At 53.0% G+C, this 19,374-nt stretch overlaps 1 protein-coding gene across 6 annotated transcripts in view; it reads left to right on the forward strand.

Annotated features, from left to right (window-relative positions):
* Positions 1-19,374, forward strand: part of SYTL3 (synaptotagmin like 3) — a 44,668-nt gene that overhangs the window by 20,073 nt on the left and 5,221 nt on the right. For 3 of the 6 annotated variants that reach the window (XM_081094788.1, XM_081094787.1, XM_081094786.1), the window contains exons 5-7: positions 8,433-8,557; positions 12,603-12,737; positions 17,638-17,816. In XM_081094788.1, coding sequence (XP_080950914.1) covers positions 8,433-8,557; positions 12,603-12,737; positions 17,638-17,816 — 439 coding nt within the window. Of the gene's footprint in view, positions 1-649; positions 702-1,910; positions 1,984-4,203; positions 4,283-8,432; positions 8,558-12,602; positions 12,738-17,637; positions 17,817-19,374 lie in introns of all 6 variants that reach the window. The other 3 variants (XM_081094783.1, XM_081094784.1, XM_081094785.1) reach the window with 2 other exon arrangements.

Below are 19,374 nucleotides of genomic sequence, written 5' to 3' on the forward strand. Positions count from 1 at the left end.
TCCCCCACACACTGGGCCAGGAAACACTCTGTTCACAGAACTCTGACCACATGAAGCTCTATCTCGGGGTCTTAATACTTCATAAATCCCCTTTCCTTGAAACAAAAAGAGCTCTGTGTTCTTGTTTAGGAAATTATTAGCCTCTATAGCTGGAAATAAGGAGATTACATTTTTTAAAAGATTAATTTAAGCTTCACAACAAGGAACATTTAAAGGGAATATAGTCATTCAATTATAAAATATTTCCAGAGAGCAAAATAGAAGCTTGGAAGCCTGAACTATTTTTCAAATTCTCCAGATTTAGAAAATCGAATCCAATATCAACTTTTAATAAAAGCAGCCATTCCCAGCAATTATTATGGTCTCTTTGTGTGTGTGTGAGTGTGTGTGTGTAACAATAGCTTTACTGGAATATAGGTTAGAAGCATAAATTTCACCTCTTTTAAGTGCATAATCTAATGATTTTAAAGTAAATCTATAGTTATGCAGCCATCGCCACAATCTAATTTTAGAACATTGCTATCCCTCCAAATCTTACATTTTCATTGTAAGATGTGACATTAGAAAAATAGTCACCTTATTACTTCTTGCATTTGCATCATCTGAGTTATACCCTTACTAACGCTGACCTTTGCTGGTATCTCTCCAGGCAGGCGCGAGACCGCCGGGGCTAAGCTCCTGCAATCTTATCAGAGACTAAGGTGAGTGTCGGAGACAGACAGGCCGCCCTGGAACACAGACCCGCTGGGAGCTGAGGTCTCTGCACTTTCAGAGGTCACTGCTTTGGAATGTAACTTTTTTTTTTTAAATGATAAAGTACCTGGAAAAGATTCAGAGATACTGCCAGATTCTTATGAAAAGCCTTCTAGACACTAGCATGGTGTTTTCTCACCAAATGTTCTGTTTTGTTTCTTAAATTCTCCTGAAATGTCCTAAGGAAACAAAGTATTATTTTTGATGGCACGGTCAATGAAATTCTAAACCGAGTCTTTGTTTGGAATCATTCATGCCGCCAATATCTTTGAATAAACATTGGTGGACGTGAATAATGGCCTGAGTGAGGTGAACTTCTTTTTACAGAAAATATATTTTATTGATTTCAGAGAGGAAGGGAGAGGAAGAGATAGAAACATCAATGTTGAAAGAGAATCATTGATCATCTGCCTCTTGCACGCCCCCTACAGGGGATCAAAGCCCGCAACCGGGCATGTGCCCTGACCAGGAGTCAAACTGTGACCTCCTGGCTCGTAGGTCCATACTCAACCGTTGAGCCATACCAGCCGGGCAGATGTTAACTTCTTTACACAAAATTCTGAACAGCGGCTGTCTGGATGCCGGCAGGCGCACGCCTGGTTCCCCGGCACCCACCGAAGTGTCGCTGGAAGCTCCCACCAGCAGCTATGTTTTGGCCACAATGAGATTTTCCAATCTCAGGACTTTTTTGCTTGTCACTCCCCCATTCCCTCCCCCCCCCCCCCCCCGCCCCATGCTTGTCGCACAAGTTTCTGATTTTTCTCGTGGTGGTTTTTTACATCCATGACATTTCTGGTGCTTCTACCCGTGTGGTTTCCAGAGGGACCATGCCATAGGGAACACGCGTGTGGCTTCTGGATTCAGAGCCGCCAGGCCGCCCGCCGGCCCTGAGCTCCCAGCTGCTGCAGGTCGCGCAGGTGACGAGCACGCAGACGCTGGTCTGCGCCTGCTGTTCCCACGTTCAGACCCCGGACTTCATGCCCTGTGCCCAGCAGCACATCCAAGTGGGGGTCGGCTAAACGCGAGGAAGTTAAACACACACATAAAAGCCCCAAAGATAGAGAACGTCAGTTATAGGAGGAGGAGGAATCTTGTGTTTGTAAGACTAGTTCTTGCATCATTTATAACCCATTTCTTATCCCTGTATTTTTCCTCAGCAGCAAAATTTCCGTGGTTCCTCCCACCCCACCTCCGCTCAGTGAGAGCTGGTGCAGTGGCAGCCCTGGCAGGGTAATGTGTCTGCTCGGTGGGCTCCCCGGGGAGGAGGGTGGGGGACACAGAGGGAGAGAGGGGGCTGGGAGGATGGGTGGAGAACCCCAGGGCAGAGGGAGGCAGCTGTGTCTGGAATGGTCATGAATGAGGCCGATAATGGAGGGCTGATTGGGGGTCAGGAAGTGCTTGGCTCTGCCCAGGGTCGTGCCACCACCAGGCTTTGGGGACCCCGGACCATCTGCATTAACAACTGACTCATCTGCTTCTACCCCACATCCTCACCTTCACCCCACACCCTCTCCTATACCCCATTCCTCGCCTGCACCCCATGTCCTCACCTGTACCCCACACCCTCACCCACCCCACGTCCTCACCTGCACCCCACACCCTCACCTGCACCCCACGTCCTCACCTGCACTCCTGTCCCCGTCTCTTTCCTTTTGTCTTTTCGTGGCCTCTCTCCCCTCACTGTGCTCGGTCCCATGGGTGTGGGGTCTGCGGAGGCTCAGTGTGTCTGAGGGTCTCCGGGGCCGAAGGGGAAATGCAGGTTGATTCACAGGAATGCGAGAGTGGGTGGGTGCCTCTAGAAATGTGTGTGTGTGTCTTCTGATTGTTGGCAGGTGCTAACGTAGACCAGGGCCCTTTCTGTCCAAAGAAATGAACCCTGTGATTTTGAGGGAGTTCCCTGGGTTCCCCCCTGAAAGGTGGAAGTACTGATACTCATCTGACTTGCCTCCATGACCGGTGTGAGAAATTAATGAAATCATGCCTATGCCGTACTTGGAAACTAATGTGCCATGGAGATGTATGGTCTTCATTATTTTCATTATTATCCTGTGAATGCAAGGGAGTAACTATATCTGCATATAGAAGGATACACACTCTGGGGAGAGAAAATATGCACATTCTTTTATTTCAAACTGAGATGCTGGAATGACCTTCAAAATCCTGCTCTACTTTCTCCTTGAGATTTTAAATTCTCCAAAGATCTTTGAACAGCACTGCGCTCAGGACATATTTACTGGATGGATGGGTGGATGGATGGACGGATGCATGGATGTATGGATGGATGGATGGATGGATGGATGGATGGATGGATGCGTGCATGGATGCATGGATGGATGCATGGATGTATGGACGGATGGATGGATGCATGGATGGATGCAGGGACAGATGTGTGCATGGGTGGATGGATGAATGGGTGCATGGACAGATGGGTGGATGGATGGATGGATGGATGCGTGGATGCATAGATGGACGGATATATGCATGGATGGATGGATGGATGGATGGTTGGATGGATGGACGGATGCATGGATGCATGGATGGATGCAGGGACAGATGTGTGCATGGGTGGATGGATGAATGGGTGCATGGACAGATGGGTGGATGGATGGATGGATGGATGGATAGATGTATGCATGGATGCATAGATGGACGGATATATGCATGGATGGATGTATAGATGGACAGATGGATGTATGTATGCATGGATAGATGGATGGATAGATGGATGCATGGATAGATGGATGGATGGATGGATGGATGGACAGATGGATGCATGGACGGATAGATGGATAGACGGATGCATGGATGGATAGATGGGTAGACAGATGGATGCATGGACGGATAGATGGATAGACAGATGGATGCATGGACGGATAGATGAATGAAACTTGCAGAGGGAAGTGATCTCTTTTCTGTTGTTTTCTCTTCCTTTTTCTTCTTCCCTCTTTAGTTTTTGGAGGCAGAATTAACCCTTGGCTTCAGGCTGGTCACCTGGTGCCTGCTCCACTGTCAGCCCCTATGACACATGCGTTCTGCCCGGGTTGGCATCCCCTCTGCGCGGAGTGGGGATGAGATTAAAGGAGCAGGTTACTTGGGTACAATCTTTAAGCCAATGAAATGTCAGGCAGTATTTCGTAGAGGTCATTGTTGCCTTGTCAACAACCCCTTGATCATGCTCCTTCCTTTAATGTGGTGTCAAAACTCAGAGAGAAGCTGAGTAAAGAGGATACCTGTCCCTCAGGAGGACAGTGCCCTCTCCACTCCAGACATTTATGCACCCACACCCACCGAGCACCCACACCTGCATGCACCAGTCACCCACTCCCGCACCCACACCCACCGAGCACCCACAGCACACACCTGCCGGCGTTTGGGGGTTGGCAGCCGGGAGGCTGCTGGGGCCGTACAGGTCTTCAAACATAACTCTCTCTCCTTCTGTGTCTGTTTTAGTTACAGAAACTTGGTCAGTTTAAAGGATTTAATAAGTCCGTGGAAAATTTGTTTCTGTCTGTTACCACCCACATGAAAAGTAAGTGGATGCCTCTTCCCGTGTTCTTCCCAGCATTGCCCGTGCCCCCAAGGCCCAGGCTGAGGCTGGACAGGGCCCCTCTCTCTGCCTCTGGCTTCTGGGAAAAGCCAGGGCCCCTGGTCCTGCACCCTCCACCCGCAGAGCAGGCCTCTGGGTCCCTGGGGAAGAGGACCCTCTAGTTTGCTAGAGGCCCCCCTTCTCCCATCCTGGGCAGACCTGCCCAGCAGCGCCCGGGGCCAGGGAGCTAGCTGGTGGAATGGGGATGAGGTTAAAGGAGCAGGTTACTTGGGTACAGTCTTTAAGCCAATGATAAGCTGGCACTCATCCTCGCTCCTGCCAAGGACCAACACGAAAACAGAGAGAGGGGGTCCAGTGCGCCCAGGACCGGAGCCCCTCAGGCGGGCGGGGCCCTGGCCTGCCTTTGCCTGCAGTGCTTGTGTGGCCTCCTGTTCTCCTGGGTAAATTGATGTTCTTCGATTAGCAGTCATCATGCTCCCTGCAAGGACCCAGCCTGCTGCTTAGAAGTTTTGTTCTTTCAATGTTTTTTCTGCTCAGATATTTCTTCCTGTTTATCTTAAAATACATCCAAGAGCAGGCCGGGTCTAGGCCTCCCGAGGTGCCCAGGGCAGGCCAGGCGCCTGGGGGAGGCTCCTGGGGCTGGGGGCCCCCAGTCCATTCTCTCTCTGCTGCCTGGCCCCGCCCCGCGCCCTCTCTCTGCAGCGCATGTGCTGGTCTCCGTGTGGTACCTGGCCCGAGACAAGCTTATCGTTTTAATTATTCCTCTGTATTTCCCATGAGCCCCGCTGAGCTGTAGCTCAAAGACAATCAAGTAAAAGCCGCTTTCAGATCCGCACAGAAGTGACTGTGTCATGTGACAGTCTGTGCCCCTCCGCTCAGAAGGGGGAGCAGCCAAATTTCATGGCCTTTTGCTAATAGAGCTTGGAGGTTTCAAAACACCCTGTCACTCAGCCAGGCTCTGGGGTGCCAGAGGGGCTCCCCTCCCACGGACACTGACGCAGTGGACTTCTCTGCTTTCTTTCTTTCTTTTTTTTTTTTAGTATATTTTTATTGATTTCAGAGAGGAAGGGAGAGGGAGAGAGAGATAGAAACATCAATGATGGAAGAGAATCATTGATCGGCTGCCTCCTGCACACCCCCTACTGGGGATTGAGCCCCAAACCTGGGCATGTGTCCTGACCAGGAATCAGACAGTGACCTCCTGGTTCACAGGTTGATACCCAACCACTGAGCCACACTGGCTGGGCTCTGCAGTCTTCTTAGATGTACAGCCTCTCCCCAAATCCTGTGGCTTATGTGACCCCTCCCCCACTGCCACTCTGGACACCCCTCAGTGTTGATTCGGACCCTGCTGCCCCTCAGCCCGACCCCCGGAGAGGCAGGGTCACGGTTCGTCTTGTCCAGCCACATGGCCCTCCACGCGGGGACCACATGCGGGCGCCTTGGCGGGCTCACGCCCCACAGCTGCCCGATCACGTGTCACATGTTTGAGACTTGCCAGTTTAGTGCCCATGTGGCCAGGTCATCGTTATAGGGCAGCAGACCCAGGCGGACGCTAGAGCAACCCCTGGGGGACTCAAGCAGCTCCAGTCTCTGCCCCGGGACATGGACTGAAACCCCCAACCCGCACCCCCTCCCCCTGTCCAGGTGCCGCTGCTCACAGGACCCCGAGCCCTCACCCTGAGGCAGGGAAACAACACCCAAACACCCAGCTTCCTGAGCCCCCGGGGATGCCCTCCACCAAGCCCCTTCCCTATCCTTCCGCTGGGCCCACTCCCGCACCGGCTCAGCAGGGGGGGGGGGCGGAAAAGGGGAGGGAGGGGGAAGGGGGGCTGGTGGGGAGGGAGGGGGGGGGCAGGGAGCACCTGGCGGCTTTCGGCTTTGGTGTTTCTCCCGCTTTGGGCTCTGTGGCCTTCACCTTTCTCGATCCTCGTGGCTGCCCGCTTCCTACAGAAGTGCCTAGAGAGGGCAGCCCATTCTGGGGGAGCAGGGGCCTGGGGGTGGGGGGTGGGGGTGAGGGGGGAGGTGGTGGCCTGAAGTTGCAGCTCCAGAATGACAGCCTCTGGCGGCTGCTGCTGCCCAGTGACGCCCGCCCCACCAGCAGGAAGAAATGAGTCACTCCGCCTGCTCTATGGTCACTGCCCTTCTGGGGACCTCAGCCAGCTCCGAGGGGAAGGGGGACGTAGGCTTCTCGCTCAGGACCACCTGGGCTCCTGTTCCTCTCCTTTGTACCCCATCAGAAGCCTGTGAGAACCTGACTTGCTTCAGAAGGGCCCCATCCCCCACACGGTCCCCCCTCCCCACCCCCCACCCCCAGTCTGTGAACATAAATAGACCAGAGGAAGGAATGCGTTTGGGGTGAGTGCTAAATGCACGGCTCGGGGACATCTCCCGGCCCCTCACACCCCGTGAATCCAGGCCGGGGTCTGGCCGCATGAGGCGTCCTGTGCCACTAATTTGGGGGGCCTGTGGGTGCCGGGACCTTTCCAACTGCCGGTGTAGAAAGATGCCCCGGAGTGCCCTGATGGCCGACGTGAGAGCCGTGTGGATGGCGTTGCTCTCAGAGTGAACAGGCTCCACACACCTGGTGGGAAGGTGGGCGCCAGGCTGGGGGTGTGTGGGGTACCCGCTAACACAGCGATTGTCCCCCCCCCCGCCCCCCCTGTGTGCCCGCAACAAAGATCGCAACCTGACTCCAGTCAGGGGCACTGACCTCGTTCCCCTTAGATTGTCACATCAAGACAAATGACAACAGCCAACACAACTATAGCCATCCAGTGTGACTGGATCAAAATGATAGCTTTTTTGTCAGATCGGCCAAAAATGTATATTTTTTGGTGTACTGCAGAATTTTAGTAATTGGTTTATGTGTGTCATGAGACATCGCTGCTCTAGAGAAAAGAGACGGGCCTCGGGCAGTGCGTGCGGAACCCCAGTAAATAGCCAGGAGTAAGGACGCACAGGGCGTCCTCGGGAGGGGTCAGAAGACCAGAGGGGTCGTGGGCTGTGCTGTCCAGTGCGGTGGCCGCGGCCGCGGCCACAGGTGCCTCGCGAAATGTGGTGCCTGAATTAAGAGTAAAAACACACCGGATTCTGGAAACTAAGTATTCAAAACTTAGTTTATAATTCCATTAGTAAGTTTAATATCAATTATATATGTGAGCAATGTGTGGGTATATTATAGTATTAAATTATTTTCCTTTGTTTTTTAAAGATATATATATTGATTTCAGAGAGGAAGGGAGAGGGAGAGAGAGATAGAAACATCAATGATGAGAGAGAATCATTGATTGGCTGCCTCCTGCACGCCCCCCACTGGGGACCGAGCCCATACCCCCCAACCCCAGCATGTGCACCTGACCGGAATCGAACCTGGGCCCCTTCAGTCCATATCCACTGAGCCAAACCGGCTAGGGTACCTTTTCCTTTTTAAAATGTGGCCACATGGACATTTGAGGTGACACGAGCCATAATGGGCCACTGCTCTAAAGACAGCCTCCAGGTCGTCCTTTGAGAGCGGCTGGGATCTGGGGAGGAGCAGGGGTTCAGAGGGGGCTCGTTTGCGGTGTCCTCTCCCGGCTGGGACTCATCCTTCTCCCGCACAGACCACGGTTACCTTGCAAACCACCATGTGAAGCCGTCTTTTCCGGTTTTGCTCATTGAAATAGTGACAAGGACGCCTCTCTTCAAAAAGGACTCACTTGTAGCTGGCTATAAAGTCTTGGGGAGGACCCCCTAAAACACTGCTGTCGGTTGGGTGCTGTCTGCGCATTTGGACAGTCGGACACCTGGCGTGTGGCCCGGAGGCAGAGCCACCTGGGTCGGAAGACCTTCCTGTAACTCCCGCCCTGACGGCGGCCCTCGGCCCACAGAGGGGGGTCAGGCGGTCGCCCCTTAGGGCTCCCATCCTCTGGCCCGAGCCAGCACGCAGTGCCTGGAGATCCCCGTTTGTCTGAGCTCCCTCTACCCCCGGGGCCCGGAGCTGGGTGCTGGGCACACGCCACCCCTCCCCTCCATTAACCCGCTCTCCTGGCACCGAGGGCCCTCCCCTCCTGTGTGATTGAGAGAGTCCCCTCGGACGAACCCTCGGGTCTGCGTGCCTGCCGGTCACCTCCTGTCTCTTGTTCTCTAGAACTCTCCAAGTCCCAGAACGACATGACCTCGGACAAGCAGCTCCTCAGCACGGGCCCCAGGCCGGGCACCAGCCGGACGGAGCGGCGGAGCCAGAGTGACACGGCCATCAACGCCACCACCAGGGTACGCCCTCCTCCAGGGACCCCTTTTCCCTCCTGACAGAGCACGGAGCGGTCTGCAGACATAAGCACAGGCGCCTCTGGGTGGGGGCTGGGCCACAGGAAGGTCCAAGTTCAGGGTCGGTTTGGAAAACAGTTGAGAACAGGGAAGGGCTCAGCCTCGTTCCCAGCGCCTGGGGTTCCCGGAGGCCCTCCTGGCTGCCCAGCATCGCAGCTCACAGAGGCGGGGCCAGGAGCAGAGCAGCTGCGTCGGTTCTGAGTCCCCAGCTCCTAGCGCCTTCAGTGTGCGCCCCGTGAGGTCTGTGTTCTCACTGACCCATCATGGATGAGGACCCGGGCAGGGAGACGCCGGGGGTGTAGGGGGGTGGGAAGGGCAGGGCCAGGTAGAGCCGGCCACAGGGGCCACGCCTGCACATCTGCCCGGAGAGGCACAGCACCTCGCGGGCCTGCATGCTTCCCAGTCCTGACGTCACTGCCGCGGGGTGGCATCCCCGGCATCCCCACGCGTAGCCTGGGCTTTTGGATGCTGATAGAACCCGCACTCGCGGCATCCTCCCCTCTTCCTGTGCCCGGAACAGCCTGGGGCCATCAGGAGGCTGTCCGATGGGAGGCGGGGGGGGGGGCGGGGGGGGGGGGAGGCAGAGGAGGGCATGGCTGCGAGCTCCCGCTGTGTGGACGCTGTCCTGCGAGAGTGTCTGCGCCGCTGCCGCACTCTGGACATGCTGACAGCTTCCTGCAGGCCTGCTCTGTCCCCACCTCCCTTCAGTGAGGGTCTGGCTGGTTTTCTGTTTGTTTATTTAATCTTCACCCGAGGGTACTTTTTCCATTGGTGTGCTGTTTTCTTGTTTGTTTGTTTGTGTTTTTTAGAGAGGGAAGGGAGGAGCAGGGGGAGAGACACATCAATGTGAGAGACACATCGATTGGTTACCTCCCGGAAGCACCCCGACCAGGGCCGCAACCGAGGTACATGCCCGTGACTGGGAATCAAACCCTCGACCCTGCACTCCATGTGCCGATGCTCTAACTATTGAGCCAAACCGGCCAGGGTGAGGGCACGGATGTTTCAGAGGACAACTTAGCCAGTGTTGATAAAGTACGTGCCAATCATGGCATGACCTATAAACGCTAAATAATTACCGGGTGAAACTATAAAGAGTACAGCCTCACACAGGACACCTGTCAGACGGCAGTTACACACGCCCTGGCTGGGGCGCTCGCGGAAGTTATGCCCACATTTCGTCGCAACACAGCGCCGTGCCCCCTGGGTGAGGGCTGTCGGCGCCCACGGTGCAGGCGGCCACAGCGAGGCACAGACACCGTCGTCGCTTTTCTTAAGGCCACATGTGACTCCGGGAGGTTGGATGAGAAAACGGCCAGGAGGCCCGCCAGGTCACTTACTTGAGCTACATGATCTGAGATGTCCCTGCAGAGCCCTCCTGTGAGCTGGGCCGGCTTCTCCAGGAAGTGCACTCTCACCTCTCCTTTGAGGCTCCTGCGCAGCCCAGGGGATCTGACTGTCCGTCCTGTTAATGTGTGGGTGACCTGTGTGGACCATAAAAGGAGACCCATTAACCAGGAAGGGACGAAACACTCTGTAAGGAGGGGCTATGCCTGAGGAGAGGGCCGGGGACAGCGGTGGGGAGAAGACTTTAGTTCACTCTGAGCACCTGGTGCTGTGTGATGTTTCTCATGGACTCCTGAAACCTACAGACCCCCCACCCCCACCCCCCCGCCCCAGGGCCTGGCGCTTCCTGAACGTCCCCACCGGCTGGCGCCACCTGGAAGGCTGACCAGCCAGAGAAGGGAGGCGGCAGCGCTGGGCTTCAACCATTAAAGCACTTGGGCCTCAGCCTGAAGGACCAGTGACCTTTCTGATGGTCCCGGAGGGTGTCTGCTTTTCAGCTGGGACTTAGCGGGGCTCAGGGGGTGTCTGCTTTTCAGCTGGGACTTAGCGGGGCTCATGGGGTGTCTGCTTTTCAGCTGGGACTTAGCGGGGCTCAGGGGGTGTCTGCTTTTCAGCTGGGACTTAGCGGGGCTCAGAGGGTGTCTGCTTTTCAGCTGGGACTTAGCGGGGCTCAGGGGGTGTCTGCTTTTCAGCTGGGACTTAGCGGGGCTCAGAGGGTGTCTGCTTTTCAGCTGGGACTTAGCGGGGCTCAGAGGGTGTATTACCGGGTATTTTCTGGCACCCGAGTGCGTGAGTCTGTTAAAAGGCCACCCTCAGCCCTGGCCGTGTGGCTCCGTGGGCTGGGTGTTCACCAGGAGGCTGCCGGTTCCATTTCCAGTCAAGGGCACGCGCCCTGGTTGTGAGCTTGATCCCCGGCAGGGGGTATGCAGGAGGCAGCCAATGTATGTTTTGCTCTTATATCAATGTTTCTCTTTCTCTCTTCCCCTCCTTCCCTCTTCTCTCTAAAAAATAAAATAAAATAAAATATTCTTTTTAAAAAAGGGGGGGAGGGGGGCAACGCTAGATGCAGTCTCGGAGGCGGCAGAGGGTTGCTCTCCCTTCTCTTATCTGAGATCAGGAAAATCCCAAGCACACGCACTGCATGGTTTCATCGCTCGGTCAGAGCAAGCCTGATGCTTATGGGTCTCTCGGCGTAGACGTTAGACTGGCCTCTGTGCAGGGTGAGCCTCCCGCAGGGCAGCCGTTTCTCTGTGATCGGCCCCAAACCAGGTGGCTGTGGAAATACCTTACAAAGTCACTGTGGGGGCCGGGGAGCCGGTCTCAGCACGCTGGCCCACTGCCCTCTGGGCCTTGGTGCCCTTTCAGAAGGTGCTGACCTGACAAATGCATCCACGTCCTTCAGAACTTACTGGAGCGGAGGTGACACCACATGCCAAGGTGGATTCCTCAGTCAATCAAAATAGGCAGGTCTTCAGAATAGGACCAACTTTCTAATAATTTCAAATATATACGTCTGCACGGATGCTTCATCACCAGCTTCCCAGGACCCGGACCTGGAAGCCAGCCTTCCACACCTGCTCAGGCACAGTCCCACTGACGCCCAGGCCCCCAGCTGGCATCAGCCCTCCCTCTCCTCTGTCCGTGGACTTGGCTCCTGCCTCCATGTCAGCCGCGTGTCTACTTCCTGCTGGCTAGGGAGACCTCGGAGGACAGCCTCTGCATCTCCTCCCCCTTCCCCTTCCCGCTCCTCCTCTCTCTGCCCCCAGGACGCAGGGTGGTGGGTCGGATGTGGTGTTGCTTAACACAGGTCTGATGCAATCGGGTTGATGTTCTGGGGGCTGAGGGCAAACCGTAATTTGGAGGTAATCTCTTTCTTCATTTGTTCTGTAAATTCTCACTTAGCTTTCCATTCCTGAAAATTATGACTGTGGTATTTTCAAGTTCTACTTCTAAAAAAAAGTCTCGATTCAGAAACCTTTGCATCTTCAGCTAGATGAGTTTCCCCATCTGCCCACTGTGTTCATTGTTCTGTCCTCGCACTGTCCAGTGGACCGTCCCAGCCACGGCCTCACGTGGCTCCGAAGCACTTGGAATGTGTCCAGTACAGCCAAGGAGCTGAATTTAATGATTTTATTTAATATCAATGAGTTAGACCTTGGATTTGAATGGCCACGTGTGGCTAGTGGCTGCCATATTGGAGAGCTCAGGTGTATCCATTATAAAAGTACCCACTTTTCATAGAGTAGTCGTGTAAGATTTAGAGATATATTTTGATTTTTCCCTTTTTTCTGAGTTAAAACTCTGCCTGTCCAGTGAATATTACATTTCATGTGATTAAATGCCAGGGTCATTATGAAGGCCATTTCTTTAAGACTTTCACTAATCCCTAGTAACGCACCCATACTGGTCGTGACTACCCAAGGCTTGGTGATGTCTGCTCAGGGCCGTGTGTGTGTGTGTGTGTGTGTGTGTGTGTGTGTGTGTGTGTGTGTAGGCATTTGCCCAACCAGGAGTGCGCCTGCTGGGGTTTGCCCATCACTGCCGTTGGTCATAGATGTGGGCTGTACTCGCCGAAGTCGCCACATTTGAACGAAAGTGAGCTGGGATGCAGACGCCGTGCTTAATCCTGTGTTTCCTTTTCCAGAAGGTCAGCGCGCCCGATATCCTGATGCCACTCAGCCAGGAGAGTCCCAAACGCGCTACCAGCCCTGTTTCCAAGCAAGGAGGTCTCTCAGCACCCCCAGCGCCCAGCTCTTCATTCTCAGGAGGCTCGAGGCGGGTGAGTCTGTCTGATGGCGTTGGCACGGGGTGTGGTTGCCGTCAGCACGCGGAACTGGCTTGGTCGGCCAGGGTGGGAGCGAGTGCTGTTTGTGGAACGAACTGGAGCAGAGATGGCGCCTGGAGGTCCTATTGACTTAGGGAGCTGGGGGAAGCCTCCCTCTCGCTGATGGCGTTTCTTTCTTACGTCGCCTCAGTGTGAACATGTTTCTATAGACAGAGAGGAATTAGTAACATATAATGGTGTCTTCGGATGAGAAGTTTTCCATTTCGATGAAGTTTAATTTATCAAATTTTTCTTTTATGTCTTGGCTACTGACAGATTGTAGACATATTCGCCTACGTTTTCTTCTAGAAGCGTTACAGAAGCTTAGCTTTTATGGACAGGTCTTGATCCAACTCACTAGTCGTGAATGGTGTAAGGCAGTGGTCGGCAAACCGCGGCTCACAAGCCACATGCGGCTCTTTGGCCCCTTGAGTGTGGCTCTTCCACAAAATACCACGTGCGGGTGCACACGTACAGTGCAAAGTTGACTTAAAACTTTAAGTAAAGTTTATTAAGTTAATTTTAGGGAACGTTGTGGAGTGAAAGAAGATGTAGTGTCGAGGATTGAGAAAGGTATGTTGAGATGGTTTGGACAGATAGAGAGGATGAACGAAGGAGATAGATGAAACAAGTATACAAGACGAGTGTGGATGCGAGAATTGGAAGGGGTCGACCTCAGTGAACGTACCTCAATCAGATTGAGGACATTTTTAGCAAAGGCCAGCTTAGGAGTACCCTAATTAAGTTAATGACAATGTACCTACATATATATATATATATATATATATATATATATAGTTTAAGTTTAAAATATTTGGCTCTCAAAAGAAATTTCAATCGTTGTACTGTTGATATTTGGCTCTGTTGACTAATGAGTTTGCCGACCACTGGTGTAAGGTAAAGATTGAGGTTCACTTTTTTCCTTACAGATACTCAGTTATTCCAGCACCATTCCAGCACAAAAAACCCACACCTCTCATTTCTCCGTTCACTTTGGTGGCTCCGTTGGAAAAAGTGTGGTTCTTTCTCTGGCTTCTCTATCCAGTGGTCGCCAACCTTTTGGACCTCACGGACCACAGTGGTCCGCAGACCACCAGTTGGCCACCACTGCTCTATTCCGCTCACTGATCTCTGCCCATCCTCACGTCAGCGCCACGCTGCCCTGGTTATTGCACATTTGTTGTAAGCCTTGAAGTCAGTTTATTCCTCCAACTTTCTCTCTTTTCTCAAGGTTGCTTTAAACATAGTGACTGTTTATAGGCAGGCCTTTTATTTACTCATTTTCTTACTTAAAAGCATTAAAGAAATGCTTACTTTATGCCTAAAATTGTGGTATATTGTAATAGATCCTTGGACGAGGGGTCCTGAGGCCTCAAGTACAGTCAAAGCCTTTTAATTAACTAACTGCTCTGAAATCATCATGAAATCATCATGAAAACTTTTAAACTTCAGAGTCCTCATCAAGGAAATGAGTATCAAAGTTGTTCTTTTTTTAAAAAATATGTTTTTATTGATTTTTTAGAGAGAGGGGAAGGGAGAGGGATAGAGAGAGAGAGAAACATCGATGAGAGAAATACCATCTATCGGCTACCTCCTGCGAGGCCCCTACTGGGGATCGAGCCTGTGCCTGACCCGGAATCAAACTGGTGGCCTCTTGGTTCCAGGGTGGCTGCTGAGCTCCCCCGTCCAGCCGGGCTCAGAGTTGCTCTTTTTACTTCACTGGATTGCTGGGAGAATGAAATGAAAGCAGGGATTTCGTGCATGATATTGTGGTTAAGAACTCAGCTTCTATATAGAAACCAAGCTCTTGGTTCACATTCCAGCTCCTTCTGGAACTGATCCAAAATGCTGCGCCCTTTCTGGGGAGAAGGCCCACGTCTGCATCCAGTCCCCAAACGCGTCTGTGCGTCCACGCTGGTCCGGGGCACGATGCTCTCAAACGCAGATGCAGTTCACACAGTCCTCTGGCGGGTCCCTCCCAACTCCTGCTGAGGGCAGTCGCCTGCCCGGGACACGCAGGGGTCGCGTTCGGCCGCTGGGCTTGACCCTCTGCGTCTTGGATGCCCCCAGGCTGTGAGCTGGGGTGGCCCTGCCAGGATTTCAGCAGCTTGTGCTGGAGGACGCTCAGCGCCTTCAGGACCAGGCGTTGTTTCTACTTGAGAATAATTCAGGAAGATCCAGGCACTGAGGAAACACATCCCTGGGGGCCAGGGAGGCAAGGGCCACTCTAGAACGTTCTCTCCTGGGGTGGCAGCCTGTGTGGATGGAGACAGGGAGACACAGGGTGGCCTCTGAAGGCTTTTCTAAGACTCCCCGGGCCTGCCTCTGCCCCAGGTGACGAGAGACCCTGGGAATCCAGCCAGCTTGGGCCTGTTAAGCCAATCCCTGAGGCTAAACCTTCCCAGAGAGCCAAGGGGCAGCTCTCCCTGAGCTGCCCTGGCCCCACCAGACTGGCCTCTGAGCTCCTCCCTGGGCCGGAGCCACGGCTTTCTATGCTCGGAAACCCATACACAGAGAGAGACCCGCCCACAATGGTCCACGGGCCCCACACGAGGTAACCCCCCACCCCTGCACCTTCCCCCTCTGTTCACGCCGCTCAACCACACGGGCCTCTCACTGGCCCTGGACCGAGTCAGACTCACGCCTGCTCTGGCGTTTCTGGGCTGTGCCCTCTCCCAGGCACCAAGCTCCTTCACTCCCTTCCTCCAAGTCCTTGCTCCAAGGTCACCTTCTCGGGGAGGTCGGCCGCCTGCTTGCCGCTGTCCTCACCTGCTCCCCACTCACGTTCTTATCACCTTCCACAGCCTGCAGCTGGCTTACCTGGTGTTTACTGTCTGTCGTAATTGCCAAGTGCCCAGAGCAGTGCCTGACCCTTAAATGGCACCCAGTAAATATCTGTGGGAAGGGTGCATTCATCCTCATCGGAGCTGCCATTTACTGAAAGCCTACTATGTGCTGAGTACTGAGCTAGGTGCTCCACCTCCCAGTCCTCTCTCAGCATCTCCTCGATGGGTGCGATTATCAAGCACGAACGGGAAACCGAGGCTCTCAGAGGGGACCTGCAGAACTCTGAGTCGACCCCCAGGGGCCGTGTGAGTCGGAGCCAGGCTTTTTGTGCGACCCCATGGGATTGCTTGGCCTCTGAAACCCAGTGGTTTTCCTGAGCCCACCTCCTGGCCCAGCTGACAGCCTGGCTCCGCGGCCACCGTCTGAGCCACTGCCATCGTGCCCTCGGCTGCTCTTGGCGCACTGAGGTTTTCGGTGTAGCTGTGGGTTCTGGCGGTGCCTTGGCTTCTGTCAAAGACAAGGGCATCGGGCCTGGCTCGCAGTCACAGTAGATAAGTTGTGACCTTCAGAGCAAGCGCCGAGTGCTCCCTCTCCTTTGCGGGCCTCCTGGCTGTCGAGTGTGGCTTCATTCGGCCTTGCAGCCCTGCCCTGCGCCCACGTGGACAAAGGTCGCCAAGGGGAGGGATGGCGAGTCAGGCTCACCTCACGGCGGTCCTCGTCTCCACAGCCACCCGGACCCTTGCTTCCAGCTGACGTGGTGGCTGTGCGATACCTTAAAGCAGTGCCTGTGGTTTATTCCGAGTTCCATTTGCTCCTGGCAGAAGGGTGGGTTGGTGCGATTCAGTCTGGCAGCCCGGGTGGCGCGCGATGGTGCCAGTTTCATTATCAGAAGTTCTCGGCACCTCCGTCGGCCCACCGGGCATCTCCGAAGCCGCCCACGCCTGGGCCAGGCTTCCCCAGCCATTAGCCTCCATCTTCTCGCTGTCGGCCTCGCTGTCCCCGCCCCTCCCCACGCACGCCTGGCAGAGCCTGGACATTTTAAGCTGTTTTCCGTTGGCACGGTGGTGTGGGTGCTGGCAGGGGGCCTTTTGCAGAGCCAGAGGCTGGGCGTGCCGGAGTTGGTTGTGTTCTTGGCATTAGTTAGCGCAGGCCCGGGCCCTCTAATGAGTTGGTTTGGTTTTTATCTCGCTCTAGTGTGAGAGAGAAAGCCCAGGCTTGCTTCTCAGCTCCTCCCCAGGCTGTTGCACAGTGTGGAGGAGCTACCTGGGAATTCGGAGAGGAAGGCCGTTAGAGCTCCCTGTCTCAGAGTCAGCGCTGAGACTGGCTGCATGCGAAGGGCAGCAAGTATTTAAGCAAATGTAGTCGTGACAAGGCAGTTTGCTTTGTCTTTTAGGCACAGGCGTCCCATTCCATGCAGCTCACCTACATCGTCTCAGCTCCCAGGGCCCTAACGTAGGATGGGTTTGGTGTTCATGTAGGTGCCCAAAAGAATGCAAACGTGATGGATGGTTGTCTTCGACTGCATACCTTCCAAACTGTATCCCACTCATCCTCGCCACAACCCTGGGAGACCAGTATTAATTTTTCCATTCGGACTTTGACACGGCTAATGAGTGGCAGAACCAGCAGGTGCATCCAAATCTCTCTTCCCCCTCCCCAACCCCCACCCCCGCCTACGGCACTGAGCCCCACACGGTGCTGCCTTTTCCTTGGCTGTTCCTGCCACGGACACATTATCTGTCCTCTGAGAGTTCTCTTTGCAGAATCACACAGGGGATAGTCCGCCTTAGCCCCCATGATCTGTGTTAAAGAATAAGACTCTGTAACCTTTGTTGCTAGGCAAAGACCAGATCTGGGCAGGACAGGGGCTTCTGAGGGTTCCCCATCCCCTTCGAACAGAATCTGCGGTGACTTATTTTGGCAAAGAACAAACTCTAGCTGTTAACTTCATGTGAGTCAGGACGCATGCTCCGTGTGAATCTTGATTGACCTGATATCTTGAAATCAGAACTGCGAAAGAATTGATGAACTGTGAGGTAATTTATTTTATCTCTCATTTTTATTTCAGGGAAGTTTAATCAGCATTAATAGCACTTGCACGGAGATTGGCAATTTTGACAACGCTGATGTCACTGGAGAGATAGAATTTGCCATTCGCTATTGCTTCGAAACCCGTTCTTTGGAAATATGCATCCAGGCCTGCAAGAACCTTGCTTACGGAGAGGAGAGGAAGAAGAAGTGCAACCCGTGAGTTCCTTTGTCTGCGTTTTGACGTAAGATGACAGGCATATTAATTCTGAAGTTTACATGGAAAGTCCAAAATAGCCAACACAATTGTAATGAAAAGAACAAAAGGTAAAAAGACACACGTCAAGAGCCACTGTAAAGTTCCAGTCACTCCGACAGTGTGTGTTGGCGGGAGGCCAGATAAGCAGGTTGGTAGAGCAGAATCAGAAGTCCAGACACAGACCTGAGCGTCTACGGGAAGTCACACCATCAAGGGGCTACTAGAAATCAATGCATAAATGGTGTTGGAAAATTTGCCTTTCCATATAGGAAAAATAAAATTAAAATCCTGTCTCACACAATCTGTAAGCAGATTACATTTCTCTCCAACTGATAGATATGAAATGGTGTCACGTTATTTTAACATGCGTTTCCTTGATGAGTAACAAAGATAAGCAACTATTTATGTACCATCAGCCACACAGGGCTTCCCGTCTGTGAACTTCCTGTCATCTGAACGATGGCCGAGTGGGAAGCATCAGGAATCCCTCTCCCCACACAGACAATAACGCACTGGCAGGATCCGTCTGATGCAACTGTTTTGTAACTGGAGTCTTTGAAGACGTGCAACTTGCAGCAGGAGGCTTCCATGGTTAACTGGAGTTCGCATCAGTCAGTGCCAGCTCTCAGCGCAGTAGCAGCTACCCATCCTCCACCTCCAACCCCGTGGCAGGCAGCTGCGCACGAGTTCCTAGAGCAGCTTGCACTCTGCTTTCAGGAGCCAGGGTGGGCGAAAGGATCCTGTCCTCCAGAGAGATCAGGGATCTGTTCTCTGATTGCTGGTTGCTGCTTCTGACCACAGAGGTGCAGACAAAGAGGCATACGGCCATTGTTGCTTCATCTCCTCCCAGAGTTGCACTATCTCCCCCTCTGGCTGATGTAACTTCCAGGGTTTGTAAGGGCCAGTGCCCTTACTTGTCTCTCTTTTTCATTTTTCTTTTTTTTCCCCCTCTTGTAAGCCAGACACTACAGACTAGGACATTCACAAGTAACTGCATCACAAGAAAAATTAGAAAATAAACATGCATGCTCAGGGAAAGGTACAGGCTCAGAAAAAAAGCCTGAGTTTACATCTCAATCTTATCTTTGGCACAGGAGCAATAAACAAAATAACAAAAGACAGAAAGCCTTGGGAAAGGGGAGAATCTGATTTCCAGAGTTAACACATTATTAGACACAAATGTCCTGTATTCAACAAAAATAACAAGACATATAAATAAACAGGAAAGTATGGCTCATTCAAAGGGAAGTAATAAATTAACAGAAACTGTCCCTAAAAAAGATCTGATGACAGGCTTACTAAACAAAGACTTTACAACATTATCTTAAAGATGCTCAAAGAACTAGAAGAAAATGTGGAGGAAGTCAAGAAAATGATGTGTGAACAAAGCGAAAATATCAATAGAGAGGAACCTAAATAGAAACCAAAAAGAAATTCTCCAGTTACTGAAATGAAAAAGTCACTGGCGAGATTTGAAGGCAGATATGAGCAGATGGAAGAAGGGAGCAGTAAATTTGA

This window comes from Myotis nattereri (genome assembly GCF_964212035.1).
Source record: "Myotis nattereri genome assembly, chromosome: 6".
Classification (NCBI taxonomy): domain Eukaryota; kingdom Metazoa; phylum Chordata; class Mammalia; order Chiroptera; family Vespertilionidae; genus Myotis; species Myotis nattereri.